Raw genomic sequence first — 26,896 nt, forward strand, 5'->3', positions numbered from 1 at the left:
GGGATTGTCTTTGCCCAAGGACCAGGGTGTATTTGTTGGGTGGTGTGGAAGAATGGGGAGACCTGGTGTATGACTCAAGGAAATTTAACCTTGGTGGGAAAATAATCTGTGGTGTAAATTGTATGTTGCAGGAAGTAAAGTAGCAGGAATGACTAGAACTGATGAAGAATGAATTTTGTGAGGGGCAAGGAGGATGCAAGGATGACTCAAGCTGGGCTGGTGTTGGTGCCCAATGATCAAGTACGCCAATTCTCCTGTCTTGACCACCCATGCTGATGGAATCCAAGTCATGGATCTGGAGGGATGGAGGAAGCCCGTGAAAAGGGAAAGTAAAATCAGTCTGTGAAAGGACGGGGGATAGTAGTTAATGAAAGTGTATATTGGGTATAGAGATGGTTTAAGGATGTAGTTTAAGTTGTATGTGTGGGTAAGAAGGGATTCCAGTAATGAGAAATAGAATGGAACAGTTGGAAGATATATAAATTATGTGGGATCTGAGTAGGACATAAATGGTATGGAGTAAGGGGTATTGGGGGTGACAGAGATAGAGTTCATTTTCCCTTAGCAGCCCTCACAGTGCTGTGCTTTGTGCATTGGTAGCTGGAAAGGCACTGGTAACACATCAGTGTTTTTGCTACTGCTGAGCAGCACTGGCACAGCATCAGCACTGTCTCTTTAACATTCTCTCCCATACCTCTGATCAAGGGGCTGGGAGTGGGCAAGATCCTGGGAGGGGACACAACTAGGCCAGAATGGCTGACCCAAATAAACCAAAGGGATATTCCATACCACATGACATCAGCTCAGATATAAAAGCTAAGGGAGAGAGGAGGAATGGGGGACATTCATTTATTTTACCATGTTTGCCTTCTGGAGTGACTGCTCCAGAAGCGTGTGCTGAAATCCTGCTTTCTGGCACGTGGCTGAATATTGCTCACTGATTGTGGCATTTAAGTAAAACCTTATAAAATGAAGGCCTTGTTGCCTTTGTAAAATTATAGCTCAGGCCTGCTTCTTTTCAGTAGAAGGACTGTGAGAAAAGTCTGTGAGGAGAAAAACAATTAGTTTTTACCCATGAGAACGCAGTATCAAGAGAAGCAAGGAAACTAAACAGTAGAAGGAGAAAACCAGCAACATATCTGCACCTGTTATTTTTCTGAATGCTTGAATGCTTATGCTATAGGTAGCCAGTGGTAGTATATTGAAGTTAATAATAGCCAATGAGTCTATTGTAGTAGTTTAGCAGCCAATGAATCTGTAACACGAATGATAACATACAAAAGGTGTATAAAAGAGGCTGCTTTGTTTAAGAAACGGCTTTTTGGCCCTTGAAAGAGGTCGTGACCGCCCCAACAGCGACATCTGGTGCCCTGTGTAAGGAACTGCAAGATAATTGACCGCCGGGAGAGAGCGGAGGGGGCAGAGCCCTGTAGCCAGAGGAGCACCCGGGAGAGGTGCCAAAAGTCGTGGGATGACAAAATATTAAAGGTAGGTTACAGGGGACCATGGGAAATCACATATCCTAAGAAGAGAAGGCTATAGTAAATATGGATGCTTATGCTAAAAAAGGCGTGATATTAAGTATAACAAACCTTCTTTAAAAAGTTTATTGCTGTGGTGTAAGAGCCACGGATTTGAAGCCACTTGTTCGGGTGCTTTTAAGGTGATAACCTGGGAAAAAGCTGGGCTGCAAATTCTTGATTTCACTTCCCAGGGTGATGAGACTGGTAAATCTTTGCTGCCTACCTGAAGGGTGGTGCTGGAGACCTTAAAAGTGGTGAAAAAGGAACTGGACTTAGAACTGCAAACCTCTGTGGATGCGGGGGGTGAGGGCGCAGGCGGGTAAAACTGGTGAAGAGCCGCATGACGGAGCGCCGACCGAGCCTGCTTGTGAGCCTTGTGTTGAACCACCTGGCTGTGTGCCACCTACAGGCCCTAGGACAGACTGCCCTACGTCCCCCATTCCCGTGAAACCACTTTATCCACACTTGCCTGCAGGTGAGTGGAGCAATTAGAACAACCCTTGGTACCGTCTTTGGAATCCTCCGGTACTCTCTTTGAGACGGGGTGGCTCCAGTGGCGGCTGCAGTGGCTCCGTCTGAGGCCCTGGCAGAGCGCCCAGGAACAGCAGCAAGCTTCTTTCCCCCCCTTCTTCCCCCGCTGCTGCGTTTTCGCTGTGTATCACCGAGCTGAAGAGGGCAGCGAGGGGCGGGCAGGCGAGCCCTGGCATCCTCCCCACGCTCTGCTCGGAGGACCCAGACACCTGTGGGAGGGGCCCGGGGGGGGCTCATTCAGAGCTGCGCAGCTCCATTCCTGCATGTTTTTTCAAGGTGTTTTTTAATTAATGAAACGGAGTTGCAGGGAATTTGTTCAACTCGAAGAAAGGGAAAGACCAGCTTCCAGCTTCTGCCCTGCTCTTCCTCTCCCTTCCTGTGTTCGTGATATGGAAAGGTTACCACTGGAAGAGCTTCTGAGAAATGCTCGCTTTGTCCCAACCGTAGTGCCCTTGCAGGTGCATGTTGCTCGTGTTAAGGAATGCATTTTACTATGCATCTCAAGAGCATTTGTGGCTTCTTTTAAAAGTAACTTGTATTTTCAGTAAGCTGTGGATTCTGATGGGATTGTTTACTAGAGAGGTTCAAGATTATCTGTATTGGTACCCTCAGATCCTTCCTTGAAAAGAGCAATCAACTTTAAGGTCTGATGTTGAAACCTTGAATGATTTATAGGGTTGCTGAGAGCAATTAGCTGACTGAATTCCTTTCTTTACTCCCTTATTAACATTATCTGCGGAAACTATGCAAGGTTTACATATAATTGGCTCACGATTCTCCACTGCAGAAGTGGAGGGACCTGTGCCAGCTTTGTCATTTTACTTGCTCTTTTATCCCACAGATTTACTTAGGTAATTATACCATGAATATTTTGCCATGAATAAATATGCAACAGCTTTTCAAATTGGTACAGCTATTTAGTGGTTCAAGTGTAAAATTTTTCCTTGCCACTTCAAAATTAAAATTGTACTTGATATCAAAAAAGTTTAAGTGCTGTGATGGACCAGAATAGTGACTAAAAGTGACACCACCTTACAAAACAGACTTGCTCTCTGAGTATGTGTTATCTGCTCAGTGGCTGAGTTTCTAATATTTGCTATTCTTATGCAGACAGGAAAACAGTGAACAGTAGTATACTCCTTTGGAATCATCTGAAACCATGGCTTTGTAGCTGTTTATATGCACTTGTCAGTTCTATGCACCCAATGACCTACCAGAGTTACATGTGCAAAACTCAGGGCAGTATTATGTGACTAGGCCCTTGGTATTTATCATTGCCTTTAATAGTCCAAGGTCAATTCTATTGTACTATAATCACAAAAGACTGTCTTGCCATCTGCAAACTGAGCAGGTTTTAAGTGTGATTTGCCGATATATACACTGTTGTTACTTTTCTGACTAAAAACATTAATGGTATTCTTCGGCACATCTTGAAGATTGCCAGAGATTTAATGATTGTAATAAGCCTTGTAAAGCTGTATCTTAAAAAACTCTAGCAAAATTATGCTTATACCAGGAAAGTACTGAGGTATGTATGATATTGTCATTTTTTTGAGTATGCCTGCTGCTTGGAAAATCATGCGAACTTGTGCCAGAGGAGTCCTGACTGTGAACGAATATTTTCAATCATGTTTATAGTTACCAGGACCTATTCTCACAACTGAATTATGTAACATCACACCTTGACACTGAACCGTGCCATAAATCAAATCCCTCCTGATGGGAGAGAATTTTCTAAAAGTCCTTGCAAGGAGTTTCAAAGATAAAGCAAGACTTTTCCTTGACTTTCAATGCTGCCGGATAGTTGTTTATTAAGTCTTATCAGAGGAACAGAGCCACTAGCGTGACCCAGGTACAGCATAGAGCACAGAAAGCAGGAGTGAAGTCTCATTATCAAGATTTACACGGCCTTTAAAAGATAATTTAACCAATAGTTACTAAAAACGTGTATTATTTTCACTTTCCTACCAATTATTCAGTAACACGGGCAGGAACTGCGGAATTCTCTATCCAATCATCCCAAACTACTTTTACTGCAGAACATGGAGTAGTAGAAGAAGGAGAAGAAGGTTTAGAGAACAACAACAATCCTCCATTTTGATATTTTTTACTCTTACCTATTTACTACAAAGAGAAGCCCAAAACCTCTAAATTTTTCACCCTGTGACAATCTTACATAGTAATCTATCACCTAATTCACACCACTGTATTTTCTAGTTCCTGTCTGATCGTTTGTAATTTTTTCCAAGGTTGGAGGTTAAACCAGTGTTGTTCAGAGGGGTAAGAACCCTTAAAAACAGGCAGAGAAATATTCTTGGCACTCTGGGTTCCTACAACACCTGAATAGTATGGCCCTCTGGCCATTCCCTCTGCAGGCTTTCCTCAGCATTTGGTGCTTCTTCCTGTTTCAGCAGTTTTGCTATGGCTTGATCCAGTATAGCTTTGTGGTTTTTCAGTGTTTCCAAAGTTCCAGGAAAAGATATCTGGACTTCATGAAAGGCTTCCTCCAGGCTGATGGTGTTCTTGCAGAGACACTCCGGCAGTCTGCCGTGCTTGGGACAGCCCAGCTGGCTCACTTGGTATAGCATGGGACTCTTAATCTCATGGCCGTGGGATCCCTCCCACGGGCACACAGTCCTCCCAAGACTGCTGCGCTGCAGCTCCTGGAGGCGGGAATGACACAGGATCACCTTCTCTGGCTGGCCCGAGTTTTCCCCCTTCCGCGTGCATTGTGCTTCCTGCTTTTCCTCCTCTTGGTGTGCAGGAACATCCATAAACTTCTGCACTATGTTGTGGAGGTAGGAGTTGGGCTGCAGTTCCCTGACGGGTGACTGGCAAAGGGGGCACCAGGCAGGACTCTGCTGGCACCGGAGTGCCTGCTTGGTGCAGTCCCTGCAGAGGTGTGGCTGCAGCCCAGGGACACAGGGTTCTTGTAAATGTCCAGATTTGCCACACTTTATAATTTCTTAGTAAATCCATGTTGCTGCTATTTCAGTTATAGTTTTATATCAGTTGTTTGCTTGTATATCATTCATTGATATTAACTGCTATATGAGAAATTTTTGGTAGCTTTCTTGCACTGATGAAGTCAAGATGAGTTACATTCTGGTGTATCAGAAATTTTATAAGAACACTCTCAACTCTGAATCTAGTTCTGTCAAAATTTGAGTGATGTTAATTTTAAGTTCTGCTAAATGTAAGTGTTGTAAGTTTATATGAGGCTAAGGCTATGTTTTGTTGAGTTTAATTGTTGTTAATTTATGGGATGTCAAATTTAAATTCTGTTAATTTGATATTCTGTTACATTTAAGTTCTGTTAGGCTTAAGTTCCGCTGAAGTTAATTTCTGACAAGTTTAACTGCTGTTCAGTCTTAAGTTCTGTTATTTTAACTTCTGTTAAGTCGAAGTCATGGTCAGCTTGATTTATGTTCAGTTTCAGTGACGTTAACTTTAAGTTCTGTCTGGTTTACTCTCTGCTATGTTTAAGTAACAAGTTTAAGTGAAGTTTAGCTTCTGCTGTAATATGCTTGTTTAAACTGAAAGATGCAGTTCTTTTGTTATAGAGATAAGATTGAACCGACTGAAACAATTATGATAAAGAATTGATAAGCAGCTGTTTAAGAACATGAAATAAGTTGTAAAAATATGTGAAGATTCAGTATGCTAAATCCTTAAATTCATTGGAAACTCCATGGGTATGAATGTTCTGCATTGGCCAATTGGGATGGTTATGCATAACAATTTTTGCTGTTCCATCTTTCACAGGTAACAAAGGAGAATGACTAACAGTTCTAAGTTATGGATATTATTGATTGTAAGCTGTTCAGTCCTTTCTTGCTTGCTTTTATTTTGTTTTATTGTCTTATATGCATAGATATATGAAGAAGTATACTCTCAATTTTTAAAAATAAGTTACTGTAGATGTATTATTAATTCTGAACGTATTCTTAATATCATAGCATGAATTCACTGACTTTTATAAAGGGCATTATCTATAAGATGTTATTTGATGTTATGCATATGCATTTCTTTGATTGTTTGCAGTTTGTTTATGGTACCGTTGACTATTTAGCTAAGGATGGATGATAAAGCTGGCTGTTATACAGACTTTCACATACTGTTATGTAGCTATCTGCAAGACATGTATCATTTTAAGAAACTTTTCCAAGTGTTATTAATACAGGCTTGATTCTAGGATATGTTAGGGGAACCCTTCCAGTTAAGGCCTTGGCTCTGGCCAAGCCCTGGCCCTACCTGGTTGGGAAGCATGCCAACAGACCCAATTGAGTCACTTTGACTTGCTCATTTGGATGTATAGAAGCTGGACCCCTTTTTGAGGTACACTTGGAGGCCTTGTCCGGGAAGGTCCTCCAGGTCCTCTTTGTGAAACAGGGTTCACCAGCTACAGCAGACTCTGGGTGATGGTCCAGTGTTTAGGCAATTGAAAGTGTATTGTTCTAAGGCGCTATCCTTTTGTTGTGTGATATTGATTATACGTCTTACTTTGCTTTTTTGCTGGGTGTAGGTTTATTGTTTCATTACATGTATTTCCTTGCTTTTATGTCGTCTTCACATTCATAGTGACAGACACACGTTATCATAAAAACAAAAAGGGGGAATATGACCTCTCAGGAATATCTAGATAATGCAATATTTTCACTAAAGTTGATCCCCAGCAGAGCGATACCAGTCTGAAGATTTGCATATGGGGAACCGATTTCTAAAAGGTTTTACATAAGGATCCACAACTGTATGTGCAATGGCAAGGCTTAGATGATCTACTAACCTGTGGTGGTTCTCGATCCCCACATGTCCTCCCCAGATGGGGGAGAAAGTCCTTGCCAGGAATAAGAGACGAACAAGACTTTTGGATCTTCTTGGTCTTCAGGTTGTTTATTATATCTTATCAGTAATTTACATGCCGCCAACATAGCATGAAGCAGAGCAAGTACCAAAAGACAAAATGCAGGAAAACTCAAGGCCCTTTTAAAGTTAAATTACCCAATAGTTACTAAGTACGTACATTATTTTTACTTTTCTACCAATGCCTAATGAACTATCTGTTCACGTAGCCTGTACTGCGGCATTTTCTAACCAATCATTCTGTACTACCAACACTGCAGAAAATGGAGTAGGTGAAGAAGAGGGAAGAGACCTGAAAAACGACAGGCATCCTCCATCTTGCCTTCATCTACTTACCATATTAATAAACCTAAACTCTAAATTTTTCACCCTGTAACAAACTATGTATTATGCTACCACCTAACTCACACCCTTGTAGATTCTAATTCATCCCAAAGCCTTGGCAGGTTTCTCCAGGGACAAAGGTTAAAAACAGTGTTTCCCTGGGGGGATGGATCCCTCAGGACAGGCAGAGAAACATTCCCTGCACTTTGGGTTCCAACACTAACCTAGGGGAGAAGGTACATATGTGTTTTATTGCCAACAGGTCTAGCATGGATACCTGCCTGACCTGACAAGCATCAATTGCCTCTGAGAAAATGAGGCCTAGTGAGAGGAAAAATGACCCAGCCACCATCCAGCCCTCGTGGCCAAGGCAGGAGCAGGAGTAGGACTGCCAGGAACATGGCTGTGACCTGAGGGCTTGTGGAGGCAGCCTGCCAACTGCCTTGTATCCTACTGCATCTACCGTCATGTTGTTGTGTTCCTGCTGACCTTCTTCAGTTGTTCCCTGTTCCATGCCTCCAGAGAGACATTCGGTGGTGTTGGGGTCTGTGTTTCTGGCTGGTGGACTCCCTCCTGTCTGGGCAGTGTGGCCCCTGAGCTCCAGCCGTAGGAGCTTTGGAACTGTGGCCTTTTTCTGCCAAGTGCAGAAGAAGCAGCAGCTCTCTCTCTCTGGGAAAATGGGATACTATTTTTGTTTTCCTATGTTATAAATCTTCTTGTCAGTGGTATGGTTGTTCTTGGTGGGTTTTGTTGGTTGTGATCTGTATTGCATGTGTTTTGTCCTGTGGCCAGCAAGTGGCCATGGCGGTCTTAGTGGGGTGGGCTTTACAGGTGCAGACTGTTTTAACATTAGAATACATGAGCCCTTTGCTTAAAAACAAAAAAGGGGGAGATGTGGCATTTAAGTAAAACCTTATAAAATGAAGGCCTTGTTGCCTTTGTAAAATTATGGCTCAGGCCTGCTACTTTTAACAAAGAAGGACTGTGAGAAAAGTCCGTGAGAAGAAAAAGAATTAGTTTTTGCCCATGAGAATGTAGTATCAAGAGAAGCAAGAAAGCTAAACAGTAGAAGGAGAAAACCAGCAACATATCTGCACCTGTTATTTTTCTGAATGCTTGAATGCTTATGCTATAGGTAGCCAATGGTAGTATATTGAAGTTAATAATAGCCAATGAGTCTATTGTAGTAGTTTAGCAGCCAATGAATCTGTGACACAAATGATAACATACAAAAGGTGTATAAAAGAGGCTGCTTTGTTTAAGAAACGGCTTTTTGGCCCTTGAAAGAGGCACTGTCTGTGTGTGTCGTGACCACCCCAACAGCGACAAGAAGTAGATAATAATTGTTTTCCCCTTTGCTTATGTATGTGTAAGCTTTCGCTTTTGTTTTTCTTTTGTTTATTTTCTCTCCACTGTGGTGCTGTAAAGGGGAGTGATAGAGCAGCCTGGTGGGTACCTGGCATCCAGCCAAGGTCAACTCACTACGTGTGTACTGAAAATATTCACCAACTTCACCGGTAAAGCTAGACCTGAATCATACGTATTTCTTGTCATGTACTTGTGACATACTTTACTGTGGATCTTACATTAATGTTGTGATTTTAACTATTGATTGTTTATATTTTAAATACTATCTTGTCTCACTGATAGATTAATAGGATAAAAACAAATACACTTTCTAAATAACAGGCATCTCATTAATAATATAGTGGACCTCTTGCACAATTTAATATGCAATTATTTATTGTAAGCTCATTGATTACATCTTGAGAGTATACATTGACATATATTTGTGAATGGATTGCATTCTCATGAAAGATGCTGGGTCAGTCACAGTGGCAAATGAAGTCCAAGCTACTATGGTCCTCAGCTGTCTGCCCAAGTGAGTTAAAAAGATAACTAAATTCAGTCCACCAAGCTAGATAATCTTCAACCTCTGCTCAGTTCCCTAAGGTTTCAGCTGGCCATGCTACTCCATCTAGCCCAGAGTTATTAAGGCAAGCACAAAGTGTCCAGTTCTATCTTTTTTTTGTAAAATATTCTACAAATACCCATCTCTCTACAAATGCTGAAGGCTGTAGCTGGCTGTGTAAACAGATCTTGTTTGAATCATTGAGGTAAACTATTAAAAAAGTCACATAATGCTGTTCTACCTTGCAGTAAGCATTTGTCATTGAGTAACATTATTGCTTTTACTCTATTTTTACCTTCCTGCTGTGATTTTGAATCTTTACAACCTCTCCTAACTTATGACCTAGGACTCAATCTAAAAAGAAGATGTCAAAAGAAATTATTTGGAGCAAAAGCATCAACTATCCAATTATTTTATCTTTCATCAACCCAGTGAAGATAATTGTGTAACACAGGGGTAAAAGGCAGGCGTTGCACTTCCCTAGCATTTCTCCACTGAGATCTCTGCCCTCTATCCTGTTTGATGTGTCTGTCAATGCTGAGAGCCCTTAGGTATAAATTTTCATTCCACAGTAAATTCACCTTTTCCTCCTTACAGACACAATTCATGAGCAGGCAGAAGAAATTTTTGCTTTACATTTCAGGGACTATAGAGTTGACTCCTGCCCTCTCACCTTCTTCATCTATCCCATCAGCTCTGCATATGGGAATTTTCACTGTGGTCAGTGTTATTCCAGCAAAGGAAAGCTGACAAATGAGGTAAAGTGTCAGGCAAAAAAAGCAGTCTGAATCATTAGTTGATGTTTTACTGCTCTGCACTACCACTTCTCTAGTATCTAGTGCCAGGTACTGTATGAGTACCACACTGCACAAAGCTAGATCTGACCTGAGGTGGATTCCTCATTGACAAAAATGCTAGGAAGCCACTTGTAGTAAACTGACAGAATCCTTCAAACCCTAAGTGTAACTGAAATTTCTGCCATCATCTCCATTGATGCTTGCTGGGAATTATGAGACGGAGATAAGCAGATAAACATTGATGATAGTTTAAATTCAAGTGTTAAATTGAGAAAATTATTTATAAAGATGAAAGAACTTTTTTGTATGTGCTGCCACTTTGAATGACCCTTGATTATTTACACTGTATTATAGAAATATTGTTGTAATCTAACTGTGGATTGTGTCTCCATCCTTTTCTTCATCTTCCATAATCACTGTTTGTTCTTCTTCTGTAAACAGCCTGGTGCCTTAAAAAGAGAAGACCACAAAAACCAACCAAATCAAACAAACAAGCAATAAACAAACAAAAAATAAAGATGAAAAAAGGAGTTGATTTAATATACTACTTTTTAGAAAATATCAGGCTAAAGAGAATTTTTCAGTTTTCTCTTATTTCTTGATTTTAATGTCATTTTCCAGCATCATGTGAGTTACTCCTCATTTATTTTTGGAATTTCAGTCTCCTAATATTTAGGGAACTAGAATTGAGTCACTGCATTTTTAGCTAAAATTATTAAGCACTCTTAAATCCAGCATATTTTTGCTACCTGTAAAAAGAGACTCTGAAATTTCATTTGGGAACCTGTTTGTTAGAAGGGTTTGGGTAGCTAAATAAGGGAAAGAGCTTGCATGATGAAGCAAATACCGTAATTAATCTTTGTGATTGAAACAGCTTCTGTGGACATGTATGTGTTTCTTCTATGTATATAGCCATACTACTTAGATTTTTCAAGTGCAGGTGGCAAAAGAGACAAATGTTAAAATACCCACATGACAAGTGCCATCTCCACTGAAATTATATAGTATCAATAAATTGCAAAAGCTTCTGAATTAAGAACAATGTGAAAATAGACTTGGGTTGTAGATCACACCTCCCACAAATCTGTCTCTTCTCCTTTCTCTGTGTCTCTGTGTCTCTCTTTCTCTTTTTCTCTGTTAAATCAGTAAGTCCACCCTTTGGTGATCTGGAGGCTTTTATATGATACCAAGGTATAACAAATATTGTAACTGCTCTCCTCATTAGAAAATAAGTAAGAGTGATGTGAGAACAATGCATTAGGTACAATATGTTTTTGAAACTTATTTTAACATATTGTGCTGGGTTTGCCTGTTTCCAGTAAAAAGCAAGTGACCTCTGTGATGGATTTTATGCCCACATGCCTTCGTGTGGATGTTAACAGTCTACAAACAGGATGAGGGATACCATTGCTTTGAGACCAATGAAATCTCTCCTTTTTAATTTGATCTCCTACTGTTTGCTAGCCAGCCAAGCTGTTTTGTCAAACCAAATTGTTTTGCTTCTTTCTGCATCAAAAGTACTTTCACAGAGAAGGCTTTCAGTCTTGACAAGGTCCGAAAATAAGATAATACCGCAGAGGAAGATTTTCTTCAAATTGAGAGTCTTTTCAGAGATGACGAATTAATGGAAATATTGACCTATACTGCCATTCATTTAAGTTAGCTCCTGCTTCATTTATATGCTGTTCTTGTGAACTAGCTGGTTTCACTAGCACTATAAGATAAACTGAAAGGCATAAATTAATGTTAATTTGAAACACAAAGGACTTCATTTGTTCAAGCAGCAATTGAGTAACCATTGTTGTTAACATCAAAGAATGATGTCATTTTATGGAGATGGATGTAAATATTCCCCACACAGACTTCTATCCCTACAGGCAACCTAGACAAACACAGATATGGTTTTTTCCTGTTGTCTTTGGGGTTTGGCTTATGTGTTCTCCAAAGGGGAGTGGGGGTTATTTGTTGTTGGTTTTTACATCCTGGACCATTTGAGGAACAGCGAAAATATAACTAATATATGGTTAAAATGTACCTTCAAATGTGTGACAAAATTCAAACTATGCGCATTTGCTATTGAGAGAATGACAGAAATGAATGCAATTTTCAGTTCTTTTCAATTATACCTCCAATGACACTTGGTTGCCTACTGGTGAAGCCACTTTCGAGCACTTGGCATGGAATCAAAGCAGCCTGCTAAGATGCTGCCTCTCTGTAGAGGGCTTTTCAGATCCTATATTCTGGATCTGTTTTCCAGGGATTAACTGCCTGTGGCAGACTTGTGCCTGTATCGGGCAAAGTAACCTATGTATTTAAATGCCTGAATTCCATTCTCTTCCTATTCTAAGGATGCGTATTTACTTTTCAAGATACATACCAACATACATCATTCTGCTGGTTGAAATTCACCAGTGATGGCTCCATGATTTGCTATGAAAAAGTTACTTGTTTTGGTTGAAGGCTGGTCCAATATTTGCTTACTTTCAGATTTATTCCATCAGGTAGCACAAAGAAGCTAAGCTCTTGTGGAACTGCTGTGTGAAACAGAACCTGAATTATAGTCTTGGAGACCTGAGAAGACCCAGCAGGACTATGTGAGCTAAATAAATATAGACAGACCTTTCTGTCCTGTCTCCTTGTTATTAGTGTTGCTGCAGTAAGCAGCACTCAGTGCTACATGGTGTCTCCTGTGACTTGCTAATGAGGACTGTCACCATTTCTAATAGATCCCCTTCAGATCCCCTGAAAACCCCTTTTAGATACCAATTCAAGAAACTCCACTTAATTCTAGTAAAAGAGCTTAATTGAGTATCCACTTGAACAGCTGTCCATGCAAATAGTTTGTTGTAAATGCAGCTAAAATAGCATATATGTTATCCCTCTTTGTTTTGACCAGCACTCCTAGGACAATCCCTTAGCCTTTTGGGTGGTCAGAGAGATTTTCTGTCACAAATAGAAGCAAGTGAAATATACCATATAAAATGAAGAAAATTAATTTCTCTACTGGGTGACATGTGGTCCAAGTGAGAAGCAGAATCAATTTTGCACCTTGCAAACACCCAATCCAGTTGGGAAATGCAGATAAAGAGAGGGGGCTACTAAATTAGTTATCTGAAATCTCCTCTGCAAGGTTCAGGCTTCTAAATGTATTCAGCCTTCAAACTTCTACTGAAGTGGCACAGTTAATATTATGCCATATCCATACAAATAAGTAACGAGCAGATGTCTCCTTCAGTGGAAAGTTTTCCTTCAGTCAGCCAACAAATTGTCCTTCTGAAGGGATTAGACTCAAAGACAAAATATAATCAGAATTCTAGTGGTCTTTTTTTCCATATCACTTGACAGTAAATGGCTTGAATCTGATCCAAGCCTGTAGTCAACTCTGGAACACTCTATTGTCATCCCCACTTAGCAATATATAGTCCATTAACTAAATTAATGGTCTTCAGGCCTGTGGGTTTGAGCTAGAATGTAAATACATGTGTAAATATGGGAAAGCAGTTCCTGAAGTGTGGCTGCCTGAGGTTTTCTAATCAGATATAACTAGTAAAACCAGTTTCAAAGCCTCGTTCTCATAGCCTAGAAAACCAGTTAAGGTGGTTCCTTTAGGAAAATACCACACCCCCATTGAAAACCTCTGGGTGAGAAGAATGGACGTTTAACCATTCACCTCTTGCCTCTCCCAACTCAGCTGCAGCAGTTGTCCGTAGGCAGTCTGTAGACACGTGCTATCTTGTTTTTCTGATTTGTAGCCCAGGAGGAGTGGCTTAGATCTAGGTGGCACCTGACAAATAGATGATTTAAGACAACTTCTTCTGCCTAGTTTCTAGCTTTCTAACAGAAACAGTCATGTTTCTGTGAGCCGTTGTTCTAGAGTCTAGCCAAAAATTGCAAGTACTTGAAAGTTCTGTTGGAAATTATGATTACATTGTATTTACCCTCTGCTTTCTTTAGTCAGATCCCTCGGCAGATATTAACAGAACAAACTACCAATCCTTAAAATATATCTGCAGGATGCAGATATAATTCTGCATTTCATATTACAGACAGCTAGGAAAACAGAAGTAGGGAGGGTAAGTGATTTATTTAAACAGCAAACAGAGAAAGACTAACTTAAAAATGTTTCCCAAATCAAACATGCTTCTCACTCCTTTAAACCCAGATCTTCCAAACTGCATTCAGTAAAGCACATTTTCTTCACAAGTGATCAGAGGCATCATATAAAAGAAAAAAATACTTTCCTAGTGTTATACAAATCACTACTGTTTTGACTTCCCATTTGTATTCCCTTTCCATTGTTTTGCATTAAAATGATGATTTGCCCTTGAAATCGCTGGTGGTCCACGGAAAGTTTATAACCTGCATCTCTGGGTTACATCCCTCTCTGAGCTTTGAATCCTGAACTCTACTGGGAACCTTTGGAGTTCATCAGTTAGCAAAGTGATTCATTGGTGTTCCGGTTTGGTAATGATCTTGCTATTGATTGTGGTAAGCATCTGACCCACGACTAGCATGGGTCCATCTGAGAGCTGGGGACCTCTGTTTGGGTCTTACATTTCTGTTGTCTCTAGCATCTGCTCTAAAAAGGCTATAACTAGATAATCAGAATTACATAAATATACTTTCCTTCATTACTTCTTAATTTAAATAAGAGAGCGGGCATGATCATAAAGCACAGTGCAGCTTTATTTAGCGTACATTCCTGAACTCTTACTCCTGAGTTTACCCAAAAAACAGGTTAGCTCTATTCAAATGATCCATTGTAGGGGTTCCCTTCCCTTTCCCCTTCCCCTTCCCCTTCCCCCTCCCTTTCCCCTTCCCCTTCTTCTTCCCCTTCCCCTTCCCTTCCCTATTGGCATGTTATGTATGTAGTGTGTATGTATTGCATGTTATGCTAGAAGCACAGAATTATCTTTAAGGTGCTGCTAATGAGAAGTTCACTTGCCTTCCTCAGTGCATGTTAGGGATTGTGGAGTGAAGAGGGTATTAATCAATACAGCTTTGCTCCACGTTGTTTGAGGCATTTTAGTGCTGGTGGCCTAAAAATTTCTATGTGCTTAGGTTTGAAAAGCAGGGTAGTAGCTGGATTTCAAAAAAGTAGGATTGCAGTTTTCAAAAGACCATCGAGTGACCAAATGCCTTTTCTTTCTCCCTGTCCTTTCTATCTCCAGGGCTTGAACATGGGTTATGTAATAGATTTTTCATGAACCCCCACTGCTATTATATATTTAGACCAAATAGGTCCAATTCAAGATCTGCTAAGTACACTGAGCAGAGAGCAACCTCCTTTCAGCCTTCCAAGTATATCTCTGACACTAGCCACTTTTTGCTTTAGGAGGATCTTTACCTAAGTTTCTTACCTATTATCAAAGGTGGAATGTGTATTGCAGGTGTATCTTTTCTCCTGGGCTTTTTCTGCTCCAGTTCAGTGATTTGAGAGACTGGACTCACTCTCTCTCTCTGTGACTTCTCTGTGATACTGTACCTTTTCAGCAGATTATCAGATGAGTCTGAAAGTATGCCTGCAAGCAAGAAATAAAGAAAATGCTACTTTAGCCTATTTACATTGAAGAAACTTTCGCCTATGTAACTTTCCCAAAGACTACTCTAAAGTACAATAGCACAACTGATCTGCTGCATGATGTACCTACCCTCCATTTCTTTCAAATTAATTATATCCCATAGGCTCTAGAAAATGATGCTATCATTGGCCAGCTGGCTTCTGATTGTACAAAATGCACTAAATTACAGCCCATCAGAAATTGTGGAACAGATGAGTGTAATCTCCTATTCCAGAACCTTAGACATCTTACCACAGTAGCTTAATTACACAGATGATCAAGACGTTAGTTGGGAACAATGTGACCATACAGAAGCGGCTATTTTAACTAGTGAAACAATGTTTTCTTTATGATATGACAATTGCAGGAAGAAAATGCAGCTCTCCAGCCTCTGAGCTGCTCTTTCTAAGAGAGAATTGCTGATGGAAGATACAGTGAAAACTGAACAGAGTCAAATTCAATATCTGGATTACAAATACTGGAAAATCCCAGTTGCTTGGTTTTGACTTGAATTGTTGTAGATATACAGAGAAGCATACAAACAGTTACTAGCTAACTCCTCCATGTATGTGCAACATGGGAAGAAGAACTCAGTAATACAAGAGCACAGCTCTCTCCCTGGAGAGTATAAAAAGGAGTGCTTGTTAGCTTAGAGTGACAAACATTTATTCCCACTGCTGTTCTTGGATCATTAGGTTTCAGTGGCAGTCTCCTGCTTATTCTTCCTTTCTCCAGGTTGGTGGCATTTGGCTCTCGAACATCTATATTTGTGCCACAGCAGGCAGCATCCTACAAGGCGCCCCTTTGTTGCTGCGATGTTTCTGTCTTCCTGAAGCACCTACCCTTTGCCAGAGTCCCCATATCACATGAGCCCTGTGATTTCCAGGAGAAGCATCCTGCAGTGGTTTGTGTGCTTCACTGGTCTACTCCCAGTCTCATTCCCATTCAGCCTCCCGCTGTGCACTGGATGTTAGTTTCACGAGAAAGTGCAGGGGCTGGACTTGATCCTTTCGGAATTTGGACCATATCCAATTGGGACATCTAGCATGGCTCAGCAGCTGCTAATAAATACACATCATTTCACACATAAATGTAACATCGTTTAGCAGCAAAACTATGAGCTCCACAGGAGCATGTTTTTCAGAGCATAAACCTACCCACCTTGATATTTCCAGAAGTGAAAGCAAACCCTTCAGCTAACACGCAGTGTCTTTGAGAAAGTCAGACTCTGTTCACCTGCCTTCCCAGGTGCACATGCATGCAGCTGTGTTCCTGTCTGCATCCAAGGGGACATAACTGAATGAATATTCTATGGACTTTCACCCAGCTTCAGTCCCCAAAGATGAATTGGGATTTCAAAGTCAAAAGATTTACTGCTCACCTGTTAGAGGTGGTGGAGTGTGCCATGCTGGTGTATCTTTTCTCTTTGGCTTTTTTTGCTCCTGTTCAGTCTTCTGGGAAGCTGTGAGGGTTTTACCTTTTCTTGGTTTTTTTTTTGAGGTCACAGCTCTTAATCAGCTGCTCTGAAAGATCTTCTGAAGGGAAAAAATATAATGGAAATTGAAACTTAGGGGAAGTAATAAACCAAATGGTGAAAATAAACACTTTGATAATAGTACTTTAATCCAAGTAAATTAAAATGCCCAGGAAGAAAAATCTCTTAAATATTTAGAAAGCCAACAAAAGGGGCCTCTGTGCCACGCTACATTGGAGTCAGGTGACTTAGGTGGGCCTTCTGTGTTGTTGGCAGTAGACATAAAACTGAAAGAGAGAGTTGTGGGCAGCTTGTGTGTTTACATGTCAGAGGGAAGTCTGCATTATTGTGTGCAGAGGTTCCATGGCCACCCCTGTTTCATCCAGTGGCAACTGTGTGGATTGTGTCTTCAAGAGTTACAAGGGCAGTTTTGTGAAGGAAAGTTTTACTTATATAGGGTCAGTCTGAGGTACTGCTAAAATGAGCCAGTTAGCCAGTATATTGTTCCCTTCAAGAGTTAGCTTTATTTCCAGAGGTACTGAGCAATTGGTATTTGCTCTTTATTTATGTAACATTATGCTGGATTTTTGTTTTTCCTTTGAAACAATCCTTTACTCAGATCACTCAGAGGGTCAACATGACTTTTTCTACAAGGGTCTGTATTTCTGGGTGTTTATGCAAGCTAAAAATACCGAAGATAGCTTGTTGTGGTAGTACATCCCCCTCCCTCCACTCCTCTTCAGGCCTGCTCTGCAATCTCTGAGCAGCTTCTGACAAGCCTTAGTTGAATCAGCTGAGTGGTGAAGTGCCCCTTAACTGTGCCAGTTGGGTGGTGAAGCATCCATGACCATACTGGGTGCTCCTGTATGGTAAAGGTAGGAACTATTCTGACAATATCAGGAACATCAGCAGTCCGACCAAGGTGAGGAACAAAGGATAAGCAGTCATTCTTATTAGCCTTGGTAAGTAATTTACCTCAGTTGTAGCCCAACTGAAATGGTACTATTGTTAAGAGACCTTTTGAAAAAAATGAATTGTTGCCTGAGTGTAATAGTACTATTGTTACTGGACTTTTTGGGAAAAATCATCTTGTGACGCTACAAACAGCAGCACTAAGTAAGGCTGTTTGAGCTCTCCTGGAACACAGTGGGGCCTCTGAGTGGGATGCCTCTTGGAGCTTGTGAACCCTCAAGTTTGCAATTCTTGAAAGACCGTCGCTGACAACGAGGTCTAGGCAGATACCACTGCCACACATACATACTCCTTGAGGTGCAGTCCATGCCTGTTGAGAAACACCTAAGGGATTTGATATGAGTATTGCACTGAGCCTGAGGGGAATTTTTGATGAGTACCTTTACACTAATAGATATAGATGTATACATTTTTTTTCATGTGTTCATGCAAGCGAACAGATTATGGTATGAATGTTGTTATTTTGAGTATATAATTAACTCACTGCTATAATTGAAGCAAATCCTATAGAATTACTTTAAAAAAATAATAAATTAGTCAATGATTAAGTGCTTTTGCACCCTTTTCTTATATCCATATGCTCTGCACCCTTACCCTCTTGCATCCCCAGTCTCCATGTAAATAATTCCAAATTGCTTCTAAACCAATTTAATTATGTATGCTTTGTCTACACAGTAAGTAATAGAATGAACCTTGCCACTTACCTTTGTTAAAGCTGAATTCTCATAAATTCATATTAAAACCTGCTTTTTGCCAATAACCTTGATGATGGTTCTTTAAGCATTTTAACCACTCATTTGTGAACCTCTCATTAGTATCATCACAGAAACCAATGCTTCAAATTCTTAAAAGCTACTTGTTTGCCTTCAGCTGGGCTCCCCACACCCTTACCCAACCCCTGACTGCAGACTTGGATGCAAGCACAACTTTGTTCCAGACTCTCACACTATTTAAGGCAGCTGTTATGTCTGTGAGCCTGCAGGTAGATGTGGGAAGGATGGCCTCTGGGTTAAGGCCCTGGAGATGTGGGTTCTTTTTCTGGCCTTCATAGGCTTTCTTCATAGTCCTAATGAGGTCATTTGCCCTCCCACTGTTTCAGTTTCCCAACAGGAGAATGAAACTCCTTCTGTATGTACTTAAATAAGCAATTTTATGGACCAATTATGTTTGGCATACCAGCAGTTGTAAAAATGGTGTCTGTGGCTAGAAATGCCATGTAGCTGAGACAGAACTAGGATATCTTCCTTGCAGTACAAATAAACAAAATTCATAAAACCTGTGGTGAGACAATTTTTTACAAGGAAGTGAAATTGCATTTGTGTTGCATTATTGTCACCACAAAAGTAACAACGAGCAAACAGATTTTTGTTTCTGGGTTTCTAAATCTTCAGGATAATTTTGCAAGATAAGAGTGAAATCATAGCACTTGAAGCACAGGTAAAGACCATGAATATGCAAAAAGCATATCTATCAAGCATGAAGTCTGGTATTCAGGAGTGTGGCAGAGCAAAGACAACCCTGTAAAGTGTAAAAGTTGTGTGAAGTAGCTTCAAAAGGAAACTGATGATGAAGGAGAAAACATTTTTAGAAAGCTGTCCCAATGATGGCAAATGGAATGCTTGAAACCTTTTACTTAAATTGCATATGGAAAATATGGTCAGGGAAAGCTCAGCTATATCCTAGCTTTCAATTTACTGTGGTATAAATAAGAAACTGCTCTACTTTTTCTACCAGGGAAAAGATCAATGACTTTTTCCATTCTCCTCTTTAATTAGCTTCACTCTAGTGCTTCAGCTGATATTTATATGCAGGAAAAATGCTCTTTGTCTTTCCATCTGGCACTAGAAGTGTCAGCAGAAGGTGTAATCTATCTGTTTTCATGGGGGCTTAGTTGTATTGCTGGAGGGGAAAAATGGACACTGGACAGGACTTTATGATGTGAAGGCACCACCCCTCATTAGTGCAATGACATCATCAAATAACACTTACCTAAATGGTTACACTGAGAATCTTGCTTGTCCAGTCTGTCGTCTGGGATATCAAGTGGCTGAACACATTCTGTTGACATCATTGAAACAGGCTTTTTTCCTCCTTTAAAGATACCACATCACATAAAAAAAAAGAAAGCAGCAAGACATAAAACGGACATATTGGTGTTACCTAACAACTGATGAGGAGCTCTTGTCTTCCAGCAATCTGCGGACCTGATTTTTCACTCACACATGCTGTGATGCATTTATTCACTGCCTTGCTTACACACACAGTAACCTGTTTTTCCACCTACCTTGCTGTAAGCAACCCACACTAGCATGGATTTGTGCTACAGAAGAATACTGACTTTGAGCATACAGAAAGTAATATCTCATACAGAAAGTGCTATCTCATACACGAAGTAAATGCTAGGGAATAGGATGTTTTGTTCTGGTTTTCTTCTCCATTTTTTCTCAACTGTAAACTAAGGATTATATTTGGTGTTTATTATATGAACCAACTTTAATTATGAATTCTGTTGATTTAGTCTTATAAGTCCAGCTCCACTAAGAGACCTCGCATACCCCAGAAGAACCAGGTGTAAAGTGCTGCCTCAGAAAGGTGGCCAGTGCCCACAGACCCCAAAGCCATCATGAAATAAACTTACTCATGAAATAAACTTAATCATCACTTTGGTAAGAGCATGGGAACCCATTTCACACAGCTGTTTAAGTGTCCATACTCTGTAAGTCTCACTGGATTTCTGTTTGGGCTATTTTGTTCCCCTTTACTTATAGCTGCAGTGGGTGTTGAAGCCCATCCTCATCCATCCTTAACACCTGAGCTTCCCCAGCACCTTGCAAGCTGAGATTTGATCCTGGGGCTGCCACAGATGCCACCACAGAAAGAAGAAAATTAGACCATTTTTCACTGCTGATCATTTCTAAGGTTGCTTAGCAGAAACTCATCAGAATGACAAAAGCAATGTTGAAGGGAAACAACCTTCAACCTGAAGGTGCAGTTCAAGTGATCTCAGTATCTGCCTTCATCCAGCAACAGCTGTGGTAGTTTCTTATTCACAACCTCTGTTCTCCATTTTCAGGGAATAAGAGCAGACAGTGACTTGCTTGTAAGGAGGAGAAAAGCAATGAGGAAAAGAAAAAAACTGGAGACATTATGACTAGTAGATGAAAGACAAGTAATTGGGAAAAAATAAAGGAAGGGGAGGGAGAGAAGGAAAGGCAAATAAGAGAGAAAGGTAAAAAAAAGGCAGCTGGAGAATAACAGTGAAAAGGAGGATGGGCAAATCGAAGACTAAACTATGGGAGTTTGGTTTTATCTTGCTGCAGGAAAAGAAATTACCTTATTATTTCTCTGTAAATTGCAATGGTTTTTTGCTGACAAGAAACAGAACAGTAGGAGAGTTAGTCTCATTTCCATGACTAAACTTGCATCTATGTATAGAACAATTAACCCTTGAGCAAAATCCAGTCACAGAAATATTTGTACAAGAAAGTCGGAAAGGTTGCACTGATGTAGTTCTTCAGAGGATGGAAACATGTGTCTTAAATGCCAGTGACTTAAAAATAAAGGGAGTAACACTGCCTGGCAGCGTCAAATTTGACTCAACTCGTCAACATCAAAAGTTGACGTTGACTGATACTGTACACATGGGATTAATTCCCTTATGTTTCACTATTTAAAATTAACAAAAATTTGTAATATTCTGCAAATTATTAAAACCTTACAGAATCAGGCCTAGATAAAGGATTTGACCTCCAGATGTTCACTGTAGAACTGTCCCAGTCCAGCCTCACATCTGTGCTGAAGTGTTATACTGTCTGAAGGCTCATTTGCCTTCACTGGAAGAAAAATCCTCCACTTGGGAAGACCCTACAGAAAGAAATCTTTGAAGGCACCTTAACATGGTATGGTTGTTCTGTTTATTCACTGTATAAATAAGCTATAGCTAAGGTTTAAAATGAAGCAGACATAATTTTATTTAATACAGAACTTATTATCTGGCCATATGAAGGCCTGCACTACATTTTTTGATTTGAGGAAGTTTTATTCTTCAATTCCATTTGATTTTATTAGATTTGATTAGGACATGCTGGCTAAGTATTACGACTGTATGTAAAATGTTCTTTTCTGAAGAATACCCTATTTACAAGGTTTTCAGTAAAACCAGGGATATCATTTCAGACACTGTGGACATTTTGGTTTTTAACAGGTTTGAGGCAAAAAAAGGCTGAGGATAGATAGCAAAATTTAAATGTAAAATTGGGAGTAAGTTATATTTGCTGGAAATGGCTTATAAAATATAGTTAAATTTGGTTATATTTCAATTAGTTGCTCATTGAATTATTTCACTTAATAGAGATTAAGCTTTGTAAAGAGACAATATAGGATTGGTATATGCAGATTATTGAGAGAATTGCTTCATTATTTCTTCTTAATATGGTAGTTTGAAAAATATTATTCTAAAATACATCTCTTAGATCTGTGTTCATATTTTCATAGTCACACATGCCAAACCCTTGGCATCTTCGGTGCTTTAAAATGTTTTACAGGCTAACTTCTGACACTCCTCTTCCTTTTCTTTTCTAAGTCTACCCTGAAGGCAGCATTGTCTTGCTTACAAAAGTGTTTCTGCAATGCACTTTGTGACAGTCTGTGTGACAAAAGAATAAAAAGATAAAAATTACCAAAATATATAATGGATTTTGGTATCTTGGGTGTATATACATTGTGTACGACGTATGAATCTGTGAGTGCTGTTACATCCTGTCACCATGGATTACACACAGAGCTCTCCTTCAAAGGAAAGTTGCTGTATGAGCATTGTAATGGTGCTTTCCCAAACCACTAAAATCAATTCCTGCCACTAAGGAAACAGATTCCCCAGTAACATTTTATGTGGGAAGGTAGCCTGCTATGGGGACTGTATGAAGTCATTAACATGGCTTTACAAATTGAAGCAAGTTCTCAGATTTTCATGCATTAAGTGCAACACTTTTCCTAGTGTTCACATTAGCACAGTTTGCACTCTCTGCTTGCCATCAGTCACCTTGGTAGCAAATGCTTGCTACTCATGTGATGAATTCAGGTGTTTTTTTTCTTGCACTCTGTTATGTCTCTTGACATAATGATCCACATTCATCCTTTGTGCATCTGCAATGGTTACATCGGAGGTCTAATTCACACTCAGTAGAAGATACTTCCTGAGATGATATAGATTTTTCTATATGATTTAGGATTTAGTTGTCATTTGGCCAGAGACCTTGGTACAATGCAGCTAGGCTGTACTGCCCTCTGCAGAGATATGTGCCTAAATGAGTCACCTCAAGTCTCTTATTTCTGGGAAAAGAGAGAGCTGATAGACGCCTGGAATGCTTTCCTGAAAGTTGAGGCAAGTTCTAGCTTTGCCTACATAGTTCTGAGTTGCTCCTTGTTAGAACTTTTGGCATTAGATCAGATTGGCTCTACTTACAGACAGAGGAGGGCAATGAATGATAAGGCAGACTGAAAAGTGCAGGTATTACTAAAAGCTACTTCAGCCTCCTGTGAATGAGGTCTCATGCTGAATCACTGTCATATAACAGCATGACTCCTTTGGGCATACACACTTATAAGACATGGTGATTCAGATGAAAACTATCTGAACTTTTCACTTTCTGGGTATCAGTTTTGGATTTTTATATAGCTTAAAGCACATACTAAAATTTTTTCAAAATTCTCAGTTGCTGTACCTGCTTGATTGAAGTGCCCAAACAAAGCTATCCTATTACTCACTAACATAGTCCTAAAACACACAAACACTTGCAAATAATAGGACTACTCCCTTTCCTTAAATTTTTGGTTTCCATAGCAAAGTTCACCAATGCAGACAGTTCCAGGCTTCAATTAGGTAAAAATATTTCACTAGAGACAGATAAAGAAACGTGTTTTGGTTTACTATTTTAATGCACAATTGGCTTAATGTAGATGTTTGTCACAAGTAATCAGCCTAGAGTTTAGGGAATACTCAGTACACCTACTCTCACATAACATGATGTAAATCTTTCAAGGCCATCCGATAATGTGACATTTAAACCAACTTAAAATGAAATCTCACGAGAAAAACCTACCTTGTAAGATAGAAAACTAAAGCTTTGAGAACAAAACTAATGGGCTGGACTTATTTTTCATTTGATCTTGAACTAGGCACGGAAATGGCTTGGGGGGAAAATCTCCATTTCTTGTCTTCTCTTAGGGTTTGAAGGGTTGTAGGGGCTATGCAACTACATGGAATTACATACCTATGGATAGTTGTATGTAGTCTGAAGGGGCAATACAGTTCTCAAGTGAGTCACCCATAGGTGATCATTCTTACCTATAAGATGGAGAAATGAAGTTCTGATACGCAATTCTTATAGAAGTTTACAGGGGTTATGTCGGCATCAGTGTCAATACTCCTCACCATTGTACATTAAGGCTTGTGATTTCTTTGTATATTGAATATTTAGAATTTCTGATCTGGCCCTTTATAAGGTATCCACAATCTGTGCTTCTGAAGACTTCAGTAGACCATCTGGCGCATGTGGTATTGTATGTGGATGTTTTTCCTTGTTCAGGAGAGTATTTTGTTTCCACCATTGACAAAATTCTGAAGAAAAGCATGCTAATTTACAGAGTATGCATAATTATTTAAAAAAACCACTGGCATGTTGACAGGGATGCTACAAAAATAAAAGTACTTTTGAGAGCATCCTTGTTGAGTGACAGCAGTCAATCTGAATTTAATAAGTTCATTTTGATAGTTGGCAATAATGTTGCCACAGAAGCCTGTTTGGCCCTGTCTACTTATCTTCTGAAGCCACAGTAATTTCTAAGAACATAGAGAGAAGCAGAGGCAGAAACAGAGGCAGCTAGGGTCCTGGGGTAGTACTGTGTGCACACTTGTTCGTCCGCATTCTCATAGGCAGGGCCTGGTCTTGCTGCTGCTAGTGTGCTCAATAGCTGGAAATGGAAGTATGTAAGAGTATCTTACAGGCTGCTGCCAAATGCAGACACAAGGCAGAGTCTGGACTTCATTAGTTACAGTCCAGCCTGGACAAAAAGCAGCATTTTGCTGCCCTGCCCAAAGAGCTGCTCTGGCCATGAGGGTTTGCTCTTTAAGACTGGTGCCTTTTTTCCCACCAAGCATGCACTTACAGTTTCCTGGGGGGTTTTGATTATTAAATTATTTTCAGTTGGTTTGCCCCTTCCTGTCTTGTTGCAATGAGCACATGAGCAAGCAGGGACAGGCAGGCTTCCAGCATCCTTACCTGCTCCTTCTTCCCTGCATCCCTAAACCTATAAGGGAGGCAGAGAGACCTGTCATTCCTGCTGTAGCATGCCCTCTGTGGAGGGCTCTGTAGTGTGAGTAGGCCCCTTATTTGCTTGAAGTCATTTACAAATGCATAAAGAAGGAATAAGATATTGGATGAAGCCATCTTGCACACACCTGCCCTATACAGAAATCATGTGAAACAGGAGTCAAGGAGAATGGTACAACATCTGGCTGCATTTGGCTTCTTCTATCTTCACTCAGCAGGCAGCCTTGGTACCTTTATCAGAAAATATGCACCTTCACCCATACCCCATCCTATCCCAGCCCCATTACAACTGCTTCCTGGCAAATCATGTGAATAAAGCAAGATTACAGTGGTCAGAGTAGAAAGTCCTGCAAGTATAAATTCTCACTGTTACTGCTCTGCAATCCAAACCTTTAATTACAAGTTTTACTATCTGTTTAACACTACTCTGTTGGAGTGATGCCTTCCAGGGTACAGAAGACAGCTTCATGCTAATGCACAGAGTTTCTTCTTCAGTTATTTAGGCACTAGGCTGCTCTCCACAGGCATATATTCAGATTACTCTGATTTTTACTTTTATAAAGCATATTTAAATCTTCTTAGCAAATACTTAGATATTTGAAAACCTGATCTGAGTGCCTCCTTCTACCCAAAACTTTTGCTACTAATAATAGCATGGATGGAGAAGTACCACAGAATTGTCTGGGAGCAGTTTCTTCTCACAGACAGTGTGCTTCTGGATGCTATTTCAAAAACCCTGGCTGGTTTGTGGACTGATTCCCACTTCTAGCCATAAACTTGTAAAATAAATAAAAATATTTATTTGTTTCATTGAAAAAATGTGAGATACCTTTGCACAGGTTCTGGTCACAAAGTTTTTGTCTTTGGAGATAATAAAAAATAAAAAGTCTTCCCGAAATTTTCCTTGAGGTACAAATTAACCCCTTGCACATGCCAGACTTAGTAATGAGATAAGAAGCCTCTATACCAGTTCCCACTTTGCTGACTTTCATTTTCTGGTGGTGAACTGTCCCAGCAGTTGAAGTTAGTGCTTTACTTTTCTCTAAAACACTCTCCTACCCATTGCCCTAGCCATAAATTCCAGACTCAGTTTGGTCACACCCCAACTTTCCCCATATGGAATCATTCCCAGCCCATTCCCTATGCAGCAGGGACTCTGTGCTTTCCTGCTTGTCCCCAGAGGTGATAAGGCAACTTGCTGGTGGTGGCTGCTAAAAAAAAACCCAAAACAAACAAACAAATCCACATGCCCCCTCAAATAAAAAAAAATAAATAAAAAAAAAAAAAGAAAAAGAAAAAGTAAATCCAATACAGAAGCCACCAGTCAGGAGGAAAACGTGTGGCTGCAGTACTTACTGAGTGATGTGAGGTAGTAGGGAAGGTGCAGTTTGTCGTCAGGGCTCACTGGAGGATCTTTCTGGACTGGGTCTGCAGCTGATGCTCTTGCCTGTTTTACCCAGGGATAAGTGGGAGCTGTCACTATGGCAACGCTGCACTCAGGCGTCCTCCTGGAGGCTAGGGAACAGCACCATCACTCTCTGCCTCACCAGCAGATTCTAATCCTGTTTCCTTCCTCTTCCATAAGTTGCGGAGGCCGAAGGAGAGGCA

At 40.2% G+C, this 26,896-nt stretch overlaps 1 protein-coding gene and 1 long non-coding RNA gene across 2 annotated transcripts; one reads left to right on the forward strand and one right to left on the reverse strand.

The window, feature by feature from the left end:
* Positions 1-1,355: 1,355 nt before the first annotated feature.
* On the forward strand, positions 1,356-10,120 carry LOC116441024. Its single transcript, XR_004238844.1, has 3 exons — positions 1,356-1,488; positions 1,715-1,998; positions 7,504-10,120. It is a non-coding gene; the product is annotated as an uncharacterized LOC116441024 (long non-coding RNA).
* Positions 8,963-26,728, reverse strand: PPP1R17 (protein phosphatase 1 regulatory subunit 17). The gene is given in 6 exon segments (XM_032102490.1): positions 8,963-10,399; positions 15,311-15,472; positions 16,893-17,007; positions 17,009-17,046; positions 19,947-20,059; positions 26,645-26,728. Coding segments are annotated over 5 exon segments (477 nt in total). The 5' UTR covers positions 20,029-20,059; positions 26,645-26,728; the 3' UTR covers positions 8,963-10,319.
* Between the last annotated feature and the right edge of the window lie 168 nt (positions 26,729-26,896).

Source organism: Corvus moneduloides, chromosome 1, assembly GCF_009650955.1.
Source record: "Corvus moneduloides isolate bCorMon1 chromosome 1, bCorMon1.pri, whole genome shotgun sequence".
In the NCBI taxonomy this organism is placed as follows: Eukaryota; Metazoa; Chordata; class Aves; order Passeriformes; family Corvidae; genus Corvus; species Corvus moneduloides.